The following is an 18,716-nucleotide window of genomic DNA, read 5'->3' as shown; positions in this document are numbered from 1 at the left end:
TACATAACAACCTGAACTAATACTGTCTACTTAAGGCAACTCAAAGCAAAGATTTTCAAGAGTGGGAGCCTAATTTTAGACTTCCAAGTCTATATTTTGGCACTAAAAACATGGCTTGATTTTCAGAAGTGCTGAGCACATAGCAGCTCCCATTGATTCAACTGGACCTGCTGGGTGCTCAAGCACTTTAAATCAAGCCACTTATTTAGGAGTCAAATGTTAAACCTCAAAAGCTTTTTGGTTGGCACAATTTTAAATTTGGTTGGCACAAATTAAAATCAAACATTGGCCTCACTCCAGCAATGTGATCTGCTATCAGAGATCCACATGCATGTGGATTTCCACTGACATCAGTGGTGACTCAGCTTGGATGCAAAAGTCTGGACGAGAGCATCCAGCTGTGGTATTGGGGCAACTTTGTCAACCCATTTATACAAGTGTTCATGTGTAAGACTATAAAAACATGCCTCAGAAATTCAGCCTACCTTCATCAGTTCCATTCATTATGGAGACACAGTCATCCCTTACAAAGAAAGGAGATGCCTGGAAAATTTCTTTTACCTAAATGTAAAGGAAAAGATAAAATCAATGGAGGTTTTTGCTAGACAAGGATGGGTGTGTGGTATAACATTTTATTGCCTCAGAGTCAAATCCTGCGTTCTGCTGAGCACCTGCACTGAAGTCAGGAGGAGTCTCATGTACTGAGCAGCTCTTGGAATCCAGCTTGTAATAACCACTGCTCAGCTTTCTAAAGACGTTATCAATCTAGTCAATGGCTTTGTACTGTGATGCAGAGACAGGGTTGGTAGAGGCTGCATTGCAACGCTCCACAGCCAGTGGATTCCACCCCAAGACAATACCTTGTTTTATTCAACAGTAACCAATCTGGACAAATAAGGACAAACGTTGATGGGGTCTCGAAGGGAATCTGGTTTATCCTGCTTTAGCCAGAAGGATGGTGACTGCAACATGGAGCCCACAGGGTGTGTAAAGACGAAGGCAGGAGAAAGACATGTTAAAGAACACCCTGGTGAAAAACATTACTAATGGGCACCGTAATGCCTCACGAGTACACTGGAAGTTAAAGCCAAAGTCCCACATTCTCTAGTCTAGATTCTGCAGCAAGACCCCTCAGCTTCCAGTATAAGTCAAACTGGAAATTCTGCAGCAGCTTTAACTAAATTCAATACAAAAATGAAGGATAAAGTCAGTTTCTTGTGTTATATACTTTGATATTAACTTCAATTTCACATTGCCCTGGAATTGTTACTTTCCAGTGTGCTGCAGACTTTTGTATTGCTAACACTCAACTTCTAGGGTGCAGTTGTCAGGCTGCTAGAGGTTGACAGATAGGATGGGACAGTTGGGGCTCTGGGCACCAGGACAGCATGAGTTAGGGATGAGAAGCAGTTTTGGATTCTAGCATCCAGTGGGCGAGACATCTAGCACAGATGAGGGCACGCTGGGTCAGAGGTAAACTGACATTTTTGGATAGGGGAGGAGCTTGATATCGGAATTCACCACTCTTGGTGAATAACCAAGATATGCCCCAGTATCCAACACTGTAACCCACAATGATTGCTAAACACATTGGCTGGGTGTTTCTGCTAAAATTATCAGTACTAGAATAGTTGTCATTAGGCTTCAGAGTCCACACATTGAGCTGAATGAGACAATTCACATTTCTCTCAGAGCCACTGTTTCATGCTGCTTGCAAATTCTGGAAAATATGGCACCAGTGCACATTTGATAGGTATTCCCACAACCATAAGGGCTAGAAACCCAATTTTAAAAATGAAAGCTAATTTGAGCAGAACTATTCGGCCTCATCATATTTATTATGTGGCTAATTCAGTAGCCAGTGAATTTTCAAAAATACAGGACCCTGATTAAAACCAGGAAGAACTGACATCTAAAGTACTGAACAAACCATTGACAATAGCTAAAAATGCCTCAAACTTACATGTGCCATATTTATAATGAGTTTTAACTCAAACACATTTAGGATGCCCAAAAATATTCATTTAAATCAAGTTCCTTACATAGACTAATTACTCTATACCTGGAGTTAGTTGTGGATGGACTTTTCTGTAGCTATCATTAATCTGTTGTTTTTGAATAATGTACTATTTCATTTTAATTCTGATAACACCTACAAACTTGATTCCAACAGTATCAACAATACTGAGAAAAATATTACTTGCCAAGAATATTTTTGACAAGCTCTTTAAAATACCTACACAGTATTAATTCATATTAAAGATTTTTTTATTTTTAAATATGTTTACAAACAGTTTTTAGATATAAAAGGCTGAACACTAGGGGCTAGTCATACAAACCTAGTATCATTAAGTCTTCACCCTTTTGTAATGGACTGATGTCTTATATTAGGACTTACATGCAATGTATTATGTGATCAAACAACTGAGCACTGCTATACAATCTAAATGGTGAAAATGGAATATTTAAATTACACAGAAAGCAGCATATGAAAAAAGTATATGTATTCTATAGTGGACCAAATTCTGCTCTGAAGTATAAAGAAAAAAAATGACCTTATCTAGCAACTTCTGAGCTTTATCTCCTGGCAACAGCCGTAAACCAGCTGTTGCTTTAAGGACCAAAGGAGTAAACTTCCACAACTCCATAGGAACCTCATCCTTAGCAACTTCTAGAAGTTCTTGTATCCCCTGAGCACTCTGTGAGGAGAGAGGAAAAAGCAATACAGACATTTTGTTAGATCTCAAGAGTAGACAGGTTATATTACTTATGTATCCAGCACTGCTGCAACCACTACTGGAATGTTGTGTCCAGTTCTGGTGTCCACAATTCAAACAGGATGCTGATAAATTGGAGAGGGTTCAGAGAAGAGCATGAGAATGAACAAAGAACATGCCTTATAGTGATAGATTCAAGGAGCTCAATGTAACAAAGAGAAGTTTAAGGGGTGACTTGTAAGTATGTATATAGAGAACATATCTAATAATTGGCTCTTCAATCTAGCAGAGAAAGGGATAATCAATTCAATGGCTCGAAATTGAAACTCGACAAATTCAGACTGGAAATAATTTTTTTTTTTTATCAGTGAGAGTAATCAATCAGTGGAACAATCTACCAAGGATTGTGGTGGATTCTCTATCACTGGCAATTTTAAAATCAAGACTGGATGTTTTCCTAAAAGATGTGTTTTAGGAATTACTTTGGGGCAGTTCTCTGGCCGGTGCTATATAGGAGGTCACACTAGATGATCACAATGGTCCCTTATGGCCTTGGACTCTGTGGATGGAAGACTATGCAGAGACAGGAAAAGGCCACAACATTCAAGCACTAATTCAAGCAAGAATCCCTATTCAGGAGATCACATAAGCATGTGCTTATATGCAGTCTTGAATTGAGGCTTAAGTGACTGTTTAGCTCATTTGATGGAATTGGGAAATTTATCAATCATGAAAGTGATGAAACATGGTACATTACTTATTCCATCCTTTTCCAGGAAGACAATAACATTGTTTCTATCAACGTAGTCATGTTAATCAGTTAGTAGAAATATTATATGCTTTTAGCACATGGGTTTGACACTCCAAGATGCTGGGAAATTCTTGGAGACACCAAGTGCCCCAAATTCCCATTGAAGTCAATCAGAAAGACTCTGATACAAAGAGGAGTCTACTGTACTATAGCAATATTCAACACTGCTTCATTTGCAAAGCATATAAAGAGTGAGTTTCTATCAAACATCTTTTTACAATTAGAAAAAAACATAGTTACCTTATCAACATCATCAGCATAAGCAGAGAGTCCTGGCTTCAGTGCTTTAAATGTTTCATGGGTTAATTTGGGAGTCTCTGTGCAAAAGCAATAATTTTTAAGAGTAAGAAAGCATAAATCTTGATAAAAATAAAAGATAATTTTGCAAGTTAAACCTTTATATATGCTAATTTTGCATAATTAAGGCTAATGGGAATAATCTGAAGCCTACTCTAAAGGGGAAAATCAAAGGCAGCCTTACTATTAAAATGCACCTGTTATTATAGGGGGGTCAACCCTTGTCCAAATGTTTTTTAGGAGTCAGAATTAATTGATAGACAGGTGCTGGTTTCTGCTCATATCCTGAACAGTAAGAATCCAAGTTTCTCAGAATTTATTTCATCTCCTCATTTTTCCTACTACCTGGGCTAATCTACCTTCAAAACAGTCCAACTCACAAGGGTGGAACTTTTCAAAGTGCTCAGTATTGGCCTAACTCTGCTCCAATTTACATCAATGGAAGCAGAGTTAGGCCAATGCTGAGCATGTTTGAAAATCACACCCATAATGTTTAAATATGGTTACAGCCCAGTTTCTGTCCTCAAGGACACTGCTAAAAGTTATCTACAATGCAATTACAAGGTTTATTTTCTTGCTGTAAAAGAATAAGATGTTTAATGATGAACTGATATGTGGAAGCCAAGGTAAAATTACACAGTTCAGATTTTAAAAAATGAATTAATGAAATATAGGTGTGAAGTGTGGAGGAATAGGGCAGCCCTTACTCACATGAGCAGTTCTACTGATGTCACTGGAATTGCTCATGTGAGTAAATTCTCACCTAGATAAATAAGGACAATCTGTCCCTAAATCATATATTGGGGAGACCATACACTTAGCACTCATACAACATCTTCCACCCAAGTATCTTATAGAACTTCACAAACCAACTGACAAAGTCTCAGAAGAGCCCAGAGAGATATGGGATTAGTGTGATTGTACAGACTGGCAAAGAATTTGAGTGGATATTTCTAGTGAAACTCAGCAAGACAGCAGCAGAACTGGATCAGAACCTAGGTCATCTAAGTACAGGTCCCACACTCTATCCATGATGCCTCCCTTACAAGTATCTATCAATGTTCATTTTGAAAGCACTGCTTTATTGTACATGCACCAGAGAAACACTTAGAACAAAACTAGGATTCAAGCTTGTTGAGTTTTATTCATTAATTATGAAAACATTTGGGGATGGGGGGGAGCAAAAATTCTCCATGTCTTCACTAACAGACTGAAGAACAAAATCCTTTGTTAATACTTAGGCCTGGATCCTCAAAGGTATTTAGGCACCTGACTCCCACTGAAATCAATGGCAGTTGGCTACTTAAATACCTCTGAGGATCTGGGCCTCAGTCGTGTAGGGAAGTAACTTTGGCATTTAGTGACCAAAGTGCTTTAGTTTCCATCCTTAGCATTCTCTTCATTTAGTCTTTTTGACTGGATTCACTGTAGTACAACATTTAAATCACTAACGCTTGTTACTACAAGGTAGAACTAGTGTGTGGCAACTAGTGTCTTGTTTCTCTAAAATGCTTTAAGCCCAGGTTCAGCACTGTATGTAAACATGTTTAATTTTAAGCATGTGCTTAAGTCCCGTTGAAATCAGTATGATTTCAGCATGTGCTTATGTACTGTGCTGAACTGGAGCATCAGAGGAGGCTATTTTTTCCAGGAAGTTCAGACAAAGGAATGTCCAGTGGCTAAGTCACAGGTCTGGAACACAGGAGATCAGCCCTGCCACAGATTCCCTGAGTGACCTTGGTCAAGTCACTTAAGCTCTCTCTCTTTCTCAGAGCAGTGTTCTGAGGACTGAGGCACTACTGTTTATGAGGACCTCAGATATTACAGTAATGGGAGCTATACAAGTACAGCTGATCAGTCACATTTGTCTAACAGCGATAATCACCAAGTCAGGGGCTGAGATGAACAAATTGGTTTTAAAATAGGATGGTCTCCAAGAAACTTTAATTAAGATTTAACTGATTTCTTAAGGGTGCCTGGAGAGAAATTAATAAAAGCGTTAATTTAAAGAGCTTGTCATACCTTTTGATTTCTGTGTAAATTTAAAAATATGTATTCTAGTTCCAGTGCTTCCAGCATCAAACATAATTCCATAGAACACTGCATGATCAGTCGTCAAAGTCTGATGGTCTAGTTTGTCTCTCCTACTTTCAGTAGCACCTTCTATTATAGCCGAGATTGGTTTGGAGTCCAAATGCCATTTTATATAAACCACATAAATAGCTACACATGCAAAAATCCCCAAACCATAGAACAGTTTTGGTATCTTCATGGCTTCCATTTATCAAATGTCGCTTCTTCTCTTTCACTCCAAGAGTGTGGCTTCCATGTCACTCTACAATCAAAGAAAAGGGAAAACATATTTTAACCCTTTATACATTATTATGACACACATAATCAGAGGTGAAAATAAGCCGGCATGGTCCAGTACGGTGTACCAATAAGAACCAGTACACAGTCGACTGTACCGGCAGGGCCTCTTATTTGGAGTGGGGGGGGGAGAAAAAGGGACAGCTTCCCCGGGGCCTGGCAATTTAAAAGGGCCCAGGGCTCCTGGCTGCTGCTGCCACTACGATGGGGCTCCGGCGGTGATTTAAAAGGCCCAGGACCCTAGCTGCCGCGACCGCTACTGCACCAGCAGCTGGAGCCCCATGCAGCACAGGCTGTGCAGTGCTGAATGGCTGGCTGGGGGAGTCTGGCCCCAGCCCTGCCCCTTCTGCCCAAGGTCCCACCCCTTCTGGGGGCTCAGAGCCGCCCCCCCGCCCCCCTTGCTCAGGACCCTGGCCACCCTGTGTACTGGTAAGTCCCTTAAGTTACTTTCACCCCTGCACATAATACATTCTTACAAGCAGACATAAAAGCAGAATCAAAATAAAACAACAGGGTCACTCCCACGCATACATGTGCCATCTGTTTTAGCTTAGTGTTTGTTCAGAAAGATTGCACAAATGCAAACTGATGAAGCTGAGAGAACATTACCTGTTTTAGTAGGAAGAGGGCCTGAAACATAAAGCCTTGTATTAGAGGCCTGAAGCCTGGACTAAAGCAATTTGTTTGTATCAGTGTATAAAGCTGTATCTCAGAGGGAGTGTCTTTGGCTGGCCTACGGAGCAGTGGAAAGTCCCACCACTGACTGAGCTGCGTCCATTGTCACAGGCACACATGTCTCAGTATCCTCATAGAGTCTGCCAAGTGCTATTACTCTGCTTCATCGACAATAAACCTGGCCAGGTGCTTTCATGGGTTTTGTGGACACTGGGCGGTTCGCTCGAGGTCTGCTGTGCCAGCAGTCTGGGCAGAGCTGGGGTAGCACACAGGGAGAACACACATGCAGCCGAACATCTGATGACATTGGTGACCCCGACCACTGATCTAGTGGGTAAGTGAGCTGTCCTCTGTAGGAATCATACAGCCAATTTATGTAGAGCGTGAGTGTCTCCTATTCTCAAATCATAGAAGATCAGGGTTGGAAGGGACCTCAGGAGATCATCTAGTCCAACCCCCTGCTCAGAGCAGGACCAAGCCCCAATTTTTGCCCCAGATCCCTAAATGGCCCCCCTCAAGGATTGAACTCACAACCCTGGGTTTAGCAGGCCAATGCTCGAACCACTGAGCTATCCCTCCCCCTCGCAATCTAACATGACAGAAAACCATGAGCTAAGGAACTCTCTTAACCCCTCCCTGCAAATCCCCAGAGTGTAACAAGGTATGGGCCTGCTGAGTTGCTAGCAAAAGAGGTCCATATGAATTTAAAAAGTATAGTGGGGAAGAAACATGGAATGAAATCTGTAAGGCTAGGGCAGCAACTGTAGCCTTGAAATGGAGAATATTGCAAACTATAACCATGGCTGTTAAATGGTTAAGACAACACGCCACAAAATTGGCAGGGCAAGTAGCAGAAATAAAGAGTTAAAAGAAAAGGAGGACTTGTGGCACCGTAGAGACCAACAAATTTATTTGAGCATAAGCTTTCGTGAGCTACAGTTCACTTCATCGGATGCATTCAGTGAATTTGTTAGTCTCTAAGGTGCCACAAGTACTCCTTTTCTTTTTGCAAATACAGACTAACACGGCTGCTACTCTAAAAAGAGTTAAAAGAATCAGAAGAAGCTACAAAGCCCTGGACTGCTCTCACTCTCCTTGTGAGATGGCAAGCAGTCCACAGACAGCAAGCATAGGAACAGAATAAAACATAAGAAACAACTGTAAGAAACCTACAAAAAAAAAGAGATGTGCTGTCCCCTGCTATAAATATCTGTGATCGACAGCAGGCTTCAGGTAGCTACCCTGTGCCTGAAGAATGACGACAGAAACAGAAAAATGTGGCCCTAGCAAAATTAAAAGATGAAACAGGGTCCACTGCAGTGCAACAACCACCTTATGATAAAAGCCAGGTTCTGAGACCTAGACTGGTGCCTGTCAGAATGGGACAAGTAAGTGCACAGAAGAAAAGAATAGCAAACAATATTTTCACTGAACTGGTAAATCAGATGAAGGAAAAAATGCAACAATTCACAGAGCACATTAGGAGACAGGAGCTTTGACTCAAACACAGGGAAGTGAATAAAAAACAATTTCAAAGTGAAAAACCAAGATTAAGTGGGTTAACACCGGAGGTGAAAGTAATCTGGTACGGAGCCCCGGGCCCTTTAAATCACCACCAGAGCCCTGCTGCTGGAGCCCTGGGGCTCTAGTGGTGATTTAAAGGGCCCAGGGCTCCTGGCTGCCACTACGACAGCAGAGCCTGGGCCCTTTAAATCAGTGCCAGAGTCCCATTGCCGGAGCCCCAGGGTAGTGGCAGTGGCCAGGAGCTCTGGGGCTCCGGCGGCTATTTAAAGGGCCCGGGGCTCCCGGCAGTGGCCAGAGCCCCGGGGCCCTTTAAATCACCACCAGAGCCCTTTGGCTCCAGGCCGCAGCTGCAGCTACCCCTACCATGGGGCTCGAGAGGTGATTTAAAGGGCTCGGGGCTCCCAGTCACCACTACCGCAGCCGGAGCCCCAAGCCTTTTAAATCTTGATTTAAAGGGTCTGGGGATTTAATGTCCTCTCCTCTTCCGGTTGAAGCCCCACCCCGCTGCTCAGGACCCCGGCCCAGCATACCGGTAAGTCCTTTAAGTTACTTTCACCCCTGGTTAACACCTAAAATACATTAACACATGGAGTTGCCCAAAAACAATTAACTGCAGAAGAAAAGGGCACTCCCGCAATCCATTTGGCAGGTGCACAAAAGCAACATACACTGGGGGAACAGATTCAGGTTTTACAAGAGCAAGTAACTACCTCCACTCTTCTCTCAGAGCCAGGATAAAACCCCAGGGGGTGGGTTCCCAACTGCTTTAACCCACAGAACCACACTCCACACTCAGAGCTAAAAATATAACCTTCTTTCTGAAATATTTTTACATACCAGTTAAGTTTTCCTTTATATCCTTTCTCAGTTTGCTAAACTTGCGGCTGCTGTCTGTACTTTAAGATACTTTGATAGAGTTAATCTCTCTTGGCTCAGGTCTCCCCACCTTCCTAGGTTGCTCTTCCCCCCCACCCCTCCCTCACTTCTGCTCTCTCTCTCTCTCTCTCTCTCTCTTTCTCTGTTTTAAAAGAGAGTTTTTACAGAAATCTCCAAAAGATGAAGCAATTGAAAACAGAATCAAACATCAACTCCTAACTTTCTTGAAGATATGGTTACATGCAACAGAAAGGCAGACTCTGCTTCTAATCCTAACCACTGACTAATATTTTAAACATGGGCTTTCCTTATTTCCATATAGCAGAATTTTAAAATAAAGTTTCATATAAAGTATGGAAAATGCCTTGTTACTAAATCTATACAACAAATTTAATAAAAATTGATATTATTTGCCAAAAGTTTTAAATAAGGTAATAACTTCCTTATTTAAATGTTTAACCCTTTTGTTTGTCTGTTTTTGTTTTTTTAATGCATTGTTTTAATAACTAAGTTCTTAATGCCTTATTTTGTATAGTTCTAAATACGATTCAAAACAAAAAGCGCCACAATTCTAAGTTTGTCCTGTACGTTGTCCTGTGTTGTATATCACGTGACTATTTTATTATTTTTATTGTGCTGCAACAAAAGTTAATTTTATATATTTTTTTTTTAAAAAAAAGGATATACACATGGTACCACACTATTTTAAAATTATGGTTGGGTCATGACCATCATAATATTATTAAAACCATTTTTTTAAATTTCAAAAAGGTTTATGTTATAAATATATGTACATATATTTCTGCCTCAAAACAAATAATGCATAATTCTCTTTTATTAATCATTTTTGTTTTGTTTCTTTTTTAAAGTTTTTTTTATTTTTTATTCAAAGAAAAAATGTAAGCCGAAACCTCAACATTAAGGTAAAGGTAATATTAATAAAATGTCAATTTCTTGTCTGGGTTTTTATAAACTTGTTTGCACTTTTAAATATAGTTATAAGAATGTCATAGCAAAAACGTTTTAAAATAATAATTTATGCATAAAGGTAACCAAACAATTTCAACTGGATTTCACCTTTGTCTCCCAAACACAACCAAGCATCATAAAATTATAATGTCCTCGAAGTATTTGCATAGACTGTATTTAAAATGTATTTTGGTTTAATTTTAAACTTGGTTTAATTTTTATACATTTTTCTTTTATGTTATAGGGAAGTAGTGGTTCTTAAAACTTGTGCTTCTAAACAGTTAACAAAAGTGGAATTGGTATCACAGGCAAATTAATTCGAAAAAGCTTGGTAAAAATTCTGTTAACTCTTTTACTAAAACAGAGTGCTCAGCAGGAGAGAATAATACACCTTCTCAAAGAAGATTGTGAGCATCTATTTTAGCAATTAAGCATTACATTTAGTATAAAATAAATATTAGTAATGCACCTCAAGTGAAAATGAATGTCTATACAAAAACTGCAAAAGTATAGCTTTACAAACAAGAAGTGTAAAAACAGAAAAACCTCATTATGTTAACTAACTACCTGTTTAAGGATGCATCCCACAGACCGAAAACACCAGAAGATATCACACCACAAAAACACTTCAATACTAAATAAAATACACTTCAAACTACTAGATATGGATAATTAAGTTGGCAATCAGCTAGAAGTCACTGTCAGTTAATTTAACTTTAAACATCATTTACAATGTGCATAACATTGCTAAACTGTTTAACTAACACACAGGTAAAAATCAAATGAATGGCAGCAAACATGAAGAGAAGGAAAAACCAAATTGGTAAAAAAAAAAATTAAGTTACATTGTAATTACAAATTGGGTAAACAAATTATGTTAGTACCAGGCATAATTTGGGGTCAGTGACACTGCATCCTGAAGCACGTTATTCAAAACAATCTTGTTCAGTGTCTGGATACCAACACTAAATCCTGGTACAGCAATATTTAATAAATTGGTTACTGTCCATTCAGTAGGCTATCTGGAAGACAGCATCCATAAAAAACAACTGGATCTACATCAGCTACTGGCGTATCACAGAGCAGTGCAACCAATGGAACAGAGAAGCTAGCCCCTCCTGTTTCCACCGAGTGAAGCTTCCCAGCCAAATGCATCCGATGAAGTGAGCTGTAGCTCACGAAAGCTTATGCTCTAATAAATCTGTTAGTCTCTAAGGTGCCACAAGTACTCCTTTTCTTTTTGCGAATGCAGACTAACACGGCTGCTACTCTGAAACCAGCAGTAAGGTAACCTATAACATGGATGGACAGTACTGGGTAGTAACTAATTACAGGACATTTCTATATAAAGGCCTCATTTGTAATGTCACTACTTCCAATTCCTGTTTTACTTCTCACGTACACAGCACTGTGGGACACATTATCACAACCCCATCCCAGTATTTCAAAACACTCAGCCTACTACTAATAATGATTCAGATAGTAACTGTAATTGCTCTAATAGTTGTGTGTTGCTATCTGCAGTACCACAAGGGACAAACCACAACACCAGATTGAAAAAGGATTGTTATGCTTGGATATAAAGTGCTATTATATGCACACGTACTGTACATAGATGCCCATATACACTACAAATATATACACCATATCCATATTATTCACATATATTAATTATTTGGGAGAGCCTCTAAGGCGCAACCCTAAAACTACATCCCTCAGTCACGGTCCTGGGCTTAACCTTCCCAGGTCCACCATAAGGGACTACAATATTGGAAAATAAAATCTGCCCATCAGTCAGATGAGGGAATGTGCAGACCAAGGGAAAGATGGGGCATGACTGTGTGGATGGTAAGGTAAGGTGTCCACATAACAATGTTTAGCTCACTGGGTCATCTTCAGTCCATGCATTATGCTTTTCTGGGATGATGGGTAAACATCATCCCCATAAAAAGACAAAAAGTGGGGGAATGTAGTAGGAAGAGGGCCTGAAACATAAGGCCTTGTATTAGAGGCCTGGGCTAAAGTAACGGTCAAAACTGGCTAATATAAAGCAAAGTCAGGCTGTGAGCTAGGCAGGCCCTGCTCACAGAATCTGGCAAGAACAGGGCTGATATTGCCGAAACACACATTCCTAAGTAGTGCGGGGCATAAGAATATACACGCAAACACATTCCAGAAGACCTCGATACCAGCACCTTCCCCAAACATAACAGAAACACACTGATCCATCCTAAAGATAAGTTCAGGATGACACTGTGATGAATATAGATGTTTTGATTGAACCTACGAGGCAATGGGTGGCACCCTGATACATCAAGGGTGATACGTAACTTGTTTGTATTGGTGTATAAAGCTGTATCTCAGAGGGAGTGTCTTTGGCCGGCCTGGGGAGCAGTGGAAAGTCCCACCACTGACTGAGCTGCGTCCATTGTCACAGGCACACATGTCTCAGTATCCTCATAGAGTCTGCCAAGTGCTATTACTCTGCTTCATCGACAATAAACCTGGCCAGGTGCTTTCATGGGTTTTGTGGACACTGGGCGGTTCGCTCGAGGTCTGCTGTGCTGTGCTGTGTGTCTGGGCAGAGCTGGGGCAGCACACAGGGAGAACACACATGCAGCCAAATATCTGACGACACCTGTGCAGTGTGAATCATGTCAAATACTGCACAGAATGTGCTCGAATACTACAGGAAAGCTTTGTATAAAAACCTAAATTGAGAGACGATAGTGGCAGATCTATATTGGGAAGCAGAGACACCTGTGCTTTCCAAACCCACCAGTATCCCAGGGTTAAATCCTGGACATACTGAAGTCAATGAAAGTTTTGCTGTTGATTTCAATGCAGTCAGGATTTCACCCCTAAATTTGATCTCAGATAACGCTGGGTAAGTTTGCATCTAAATGCTTGAGAAAAAGTGTCACTAAGACAAGTGCATAATCTGCCGATAAAGGCTACAATCAGGATCCCCTTAAGACTCCTTTGTAATAGGGAGTTCAGTTTATAAAGAGGAAATAGCAGCTACGTCCTTTTCTCCCCAGTTGTTGGCCCTACACACGCTTGTTGGCCCTACACATGCCGTCACTGGCAAAGCCAAAGTGACACAGTGCACAATAGCTGAACCATAGCAAGCTGTTCTCACAACATTTTAGCAGGAAACACCCCAGCTCCTTCAGGGTACACTTGGATTCTGGGTGTCAATTCAGACCCAACTCTAACTTATAAGACATGAACAGTATAAACCCCTTATTAGATACACACACATTTTACTACACACAAGGGCTTAGCGAGACAGAAATATGGCATCATTACACTCTCTTTCCAGAGCACAAGGAGGTAAACGTTGGCACCATTAGGGAACACATCAGTGAATGACAAACCTCATTATGTAACAAGTTTGACATGTACTCTGGCTGGGGTTGCCAACAGTCCTGTGCTTTAAGGGACATCCCTCATTTAAAGAAAAAGCTGCTTGTTTCACATCAAATTAGTACGGAACTCCTTTTATCTTGTATTTTGACCTGGCACGTGGAGACACAATGCCACTCAAATTTGGCCCAGCCAATCCTCTGTCACATCTGTCCTGTATTTCTGAAATACAGTGTTGGAAACCCTAAACTCTACTGACTACTTCTATTGTACAGTCAGGGTCTGCCAGTGTAGAATACACTGTGTTGGCTCAGTGATTGACTGAACAACTGTATTTGTTCTAATCTGGCAAACTGATGTGCTAGGCAACTTCAAGATCCATGAGGATCCAAGGTTCATCCAAGGAGGTTTGCAGGTTGACTCAAGAGCTCCTGGCCACTGTACACAGGTGGCAAGAGGTTTCTTTCACAACACAGAACTGGCTGTACACCTGGGGAGGCTGGGAGCTCCAGAAATGCCTCACCCACACACCAGCCTCCCTGGCTGCTCCCACTACAGGCTCCCCTTCCAGATGTGTCCTGGCATCACCCACCAAAGAGAAGGGAACAGGTCCTCTCTATGCCCAGATTTGTGCAGTGTGACACTGCAGAGGTTACACAAGTGCAAAAAAACATAAAAACAAAAGTAAGTTCCTGGAACAAATCACATGATGATTACCTGCCCTGTTCCTTCCCTCTGGGGCACCTGGCATTGGCCGCTGTTGGAAGACAGGATACTGGGCTAGGTGGATCTTTGGTCTGACCTAATATGGCCGTTCTCATGTCCTGTACCCTTGTATGGTAATTTACACTAGTGCAGTGTGCAAAGGAGTGCAAAGTACTGCCAGATCAGAATGGTAGGATTTTGCACCACTTTTCACGGATGTAAATGACTGCACAAGGAGCAGGGCAATGAGTATTCAGGCTCCCAGTGTAGAGACAAGGCTTTATCTGTATGAGGAAGGTCAGTGGGCCTAACCCATCATGGCCCTGCACCTTATACAATCATTTACACCACTGCAAAGTAGATGCAAAACACTACCATTCTGATTTGCAGTGTTTTAGACCGACGTAAATGACACAAAATGCAGGGCAATGGAGAATCATTTTAATGCACTAAGCTATGTATTATTAGGGTGACCAAATAGCAACGGTGAAAAAACGGAACCGGGGGTGGGGGGTAATAGGTGTCTATATAAGAAAAAGTCCCCCAAAACAGGACTGTCCCTGTAAAGACGGGACATCTGGTTACCCTATATATTATGAAAACAATCAATAAGGAAACTGTTGTGTTAAAATGTGTATCTAAACCTGTTGCTGTTTAGGAAGCTGTATAAACTGATAATGACCAATTAATGCACTGATCCTGCAAGGACTACACTGGTGCTCAACTTGGGGCAGGTGCGCCACTGGCAGGATTTGAAACCAAAACCAAAACCCCACAACCGCCCACTGTGCGAATGACATGCTAGCATTGGCGGGCGCGGTAAAATTACACACGGCCGCACAACGGGGCTGCAACGCGAGCCGGCCTCTCCCCTCACTTCCCGCTAAGAGCCCGCAGCAGGCGGCGCGTCCCGACTCCAGCGCTTGGCCCTCGCAAGGCCCCGCCCCGGCCAGCGTGGAGCAACGCACCGGCTCCGCCGCAACACGCCTCCCGCCGCGCCGCCAACCCGAAAAGCCTCTTCCCGGCCCAGCGACTGCCGCGCTCGGCTCCCCGGCCCGGCACCTGGCAGGGCCCGCCCCGGGCAGAGCCGCGAACCCGGGTCCCGCCAGCCCGGCCCCAGGGGCCGCCGACACCCCCGGGCACGGCCCGGCGCCGGGATCCGCCCGGACCCCGACACCGCCCGTCCCCCCTGCACGGCTCCGCGCGGGAGCCCCGAACATCGGCAGGCCCGGCGGCCAAGAGCCAGTGCGCAGGCGCGGCCCGAGCCAGGCCCCCCCCCCGCCAGGCCTCCGGAAGGCTCCGCTCCCAGCCTCCGCCCACAGCCCCCCCCACCCCTTCCAGCCCCCCCACTGCCTCAGCCCCTCCCAACCTCCCCCACACACCCCCAATCACCCCCCTCCGACCCCAACCCCTCCCAGCCTCCCCCCGCAGCCCCCCACTGCCTCAGCCCCTCCCAACCTCCCCCCGCAGCCCCCCACTGCCTCAGCCCCTCCCAACCTCCCCCACACACCCCCAATCACCCCCCTCTGACCCCCAACCCCTCCCAGCCTCCCCCCGCAGCCCCCCACTGCCTCAGCCCCTCCCAACCTCCCCCCAATCACCCCCCTCCGACCCCCAACCCCTCCCAGCCTCCCCCCGCAACCCCCCACTGCCTCAGCCCCTCCCAACCTCCCCCCACACACCCCCAATCACCCCCCTCCGACCCCAACCCCTCCCAGCCTCCCCCCGCAACCCCCCACTGCCTCAGCCCCTCCCAACCTCCCCCACACACCCCCAATCACCCCCTCTGACCCCCAACCCCTCCCAGCCTCCCCCGCAGCCCCCCACTGCCTCAGCCCCTCCCAACCTCCCCCCACACACCCTCAATCACCCCCTCCGACCCCCAACCCCTCCCAGTCTCCCTCCGCAGCCCCCCACTGCCTCAGCCCCTCCCAACCTCCCCCCACACACCCCCAATCACCCCCCCCGACCCCCAACCCCTCCCAGCCTCCCCCCGCAGCCCCCCACTGCCTCAGCCCCTCCCAACCTCCCCCACACACCCCCAATCACCCCCCTCCGACCCCAACCCCTCCCAGCCTCCCCCCGCAGCCCCCCACTGCCTCAGCCCCTCCCAACCTCCCCCACACACCCCCAATCACCCCCCTCCGACCCCCAACCCCTCCCAGCCTCCCCCCGCAGCCCCCCACTGCCTCAGCCCCTCCCAACCTCCCCCCCACACACCCCCCAATCACCCCCCCCGACCCCCAACCCCTCCCAGCCTCCCCCCGCAGCCCCCCACTGCCTCAGCCCCCTCCCAACCTCCCCCACACACCCCCAATCACCCCCCTCCGACCCCAACCCCTCCCAGCCTCCCCCCGCAGCCCCCCACTGCCTCAGCCCCTCCCAACCTCCCCCACACACCCCCAATCACCCCCCTCCGACCCCCAACCCCTCCCAGCCTCCCCCCGCAGCCCCCCACTGCCTCAGCCCCTCCCAACCTCCCCCCACACACCCCCAATCACCCCCCCCGACCCCCAACCCCTCCCAGCCTCCCCCCGCAGCCCCCCACTGCCTCAGCCCCTCCCAACCTCCCCCACACACCCCCAATCACCCCCCCGACCCCCAACCCCTCCCAGCCTCCCCCCGCAGCCCCCCACTGCCTCAGCCCCTCCCAACCTCCCCCACACCCCCCAATCACCCCCCTCCGACCCCAACCCCTCCCAGCCTCCCCCCGCAACCCCCCACTGCCTCAGCCCCTCCCAGCCTCCCCCCGCAACCCCCCACTGCCTCAGCCCCTCCCAACCTCCCCCACACACCCCCAATCCCCCCCTCCGACCCCCAACCCCTCCCAGCCTCCCCCCGCAGCCCCCCACTGCCTCAGCCCCTCCCAACCTCCCCCACACACCCCCAATCACCCCCCTCCGACCCCAACCCCTCCCAGCCTCCCCCCGCAACCCCCCACTGCCTCAGCCCCTCCCAGCCTCCCCCCGCAACCCCCCACTGCCTCAGCCCCTCCAACCTCCCCCACACACCCCCAATCACCCCCCTCTGATCCCCAACCCCTCCCAGCCTCCCCCCGCAGCCCCCCACTGCCTCAGCCCCTCCCAACCTCCCCCCAATCACCCCCCTCCGACCCCCAACCCCTCCCAGCCTCCCCCCGCAACCCCCCACTGCCTCAGCCCCTCCCAACCTCCCCCCACACACCCCCAATCACCCCCCTCCGACCCCAACCCCTCCCAGCCTCCCCCCGCAACCCCCACTGCCTCAGCCCCTCCCAACCTCCCCCACACCCCCAATCACCCCCTCTGACCCCCAACCCCTCCCAGCCTCCCCCGCAGCCCCCCACTGCCTCAGCCCCTCCCAACCTCCCCCCACACACCCCCCATCACCCCCTCCGACCCCCAACCCCTCCCAGTCTCCCTCCGCAGCCCCCCACTGCCTCAGCCCCTCCGACCCCCAACCCCTCCCAGCCTCCCCCCACAGCCCCCCACTGCCTCAGCCCCTCCCAACCTCCCCCCACACACCCCCAATCACCCCCTCCCAGCCTCCCCCCGCAGCCCCCCACTGCCTCAGCCCCCCTCCAACCCCCAACCCCTCCCAACCTCCCCCCACAGCCCCCAATCACCCCCCTCTGACAGCAACCCCTTTCAGCCTCCCCCCACTGCCTCAGCCACCCTCCAACCCCCAACCCCTTCCAGCCTCTCCCCACAGCCCCCAATCACCCCCCTCTAACCCCCAACCCCTTTCAGCCTCCCCCCACAGCCACCCACTGCCTCAGCCCCTCTCCGACCCCCAACCCCTTTCAGCCTCCCCCCACTGCCTCAGCCCCCCCAACCCCTTCCAGCCTCCCCCCACTGCCTCAGCCCCTCTCCGACCCCCAACCCCTTCCAGCCTCCCCCGCAGCCCCTCTCCGACCCCCAACCCCTCCCAACCTCCCCCCACAGCCCCCCACTGCCTCAGCCCCCCTCCAACTCCTTCCAGCCTCCCCTCACACATTGCCCATTGTCTCAGCCCCGCTCCGATCCTTCCCGCCTCCCCCCACACACCTCCATTGCCTCAGCCCTCCTCCCAGACTTCTCCAGCCCTCTGCACAACCCCCACTGCCTCAGCCCCCCCAGCCTCCCCCCACACCTCCATTGCCTCAGCCAACCCTCACAGCCTATCCAGAATCCCCCCCCAGCTCCCAACCTCTCACAGCCTTGCCTGCGCCCTGCACCCCAGCTCTCCCGAGGCCCTTCTCGGACTTCTCTTCCCCACCCCACTGCCTCATGCAATTTCATCCCAGCCTGGCCCACACTCCCTCGGTGTCTCCCACAAACACTTCCACCCGGTCCCCCTACTCTCCCTCAACCCCCACACAGAGACTCCTTCTAGCCCCCCTGCACCCTTACCTCCCCTAGTCCCGCTTCCCCAGCCTTCCTGAC

At 47.2% G+C, this 18,716-nt stretch overlaps 1 protein-coding gene across 3 annotated transcripts; it reads right to left on the bottom strand.

Annotated features, from left to right (window-relative positions):
- Positions 1–31: 31 nt before the first annotated feature.
- ENTPD6 (ectonucleoside triphosphate diphosphohydrolase 6) lies at positions 32–15,304 on the bottom strand. Of its 3 annotated transcripts, none has more exons than XM_043512199.1 (5): positions 15,282–15,304; positions 5,848–6,160; positions 3,769–3,845; positions 2,556–2,699; positions 32–561 (listed from the first exon to the last, which is right to left on the bottom strand). In XM_043512199.1, exons 2-5 carry the CDS (start codon positions 6,104–6,106, stop codon positions 469–471), a joined length of 573 nt encoding a protein of 190 aa, XP_043368134.1. In that variant the 5' UTR covers positions 6,107–6,160; positions 15,282–15,304; the 3' UTR covers positions 32–468. The 3 variants fall into 3 exon arrangements, with proteins under 3 accessions (XP_043368134.1, XP_043368133.1, XP_038251157.1); XM_043512198.1 differs by lacking the exon at positions 15,282–15,304 and adding an exon at positions 14,958–15,067; XM_038395229.2 differs by lacking the exon at positions 15,282–15,304 and adding an exon at positions 6,805–7,226.
- Positions 15,305–18,716: the final 3,412 nt, after the last annotated feature.

Source organism: Dermochelys coriacea, chromosome 3, assembly GCF_009764565.3.
Source record: "Dermochelys coriacea isolate rDerCor1 chromosome 3, rDerCor1.pri.v4, whole genome shotgun sequence".
Taxonomy (NCBI): Eukaryota; Metazoa; Chordata; order Testudines; family Dermochelyidae; genus Dermochelys; species Dermochelys coriacea.
This window is presented reverse-complemented; position numbering and strand designations above follow the sequence as displayed.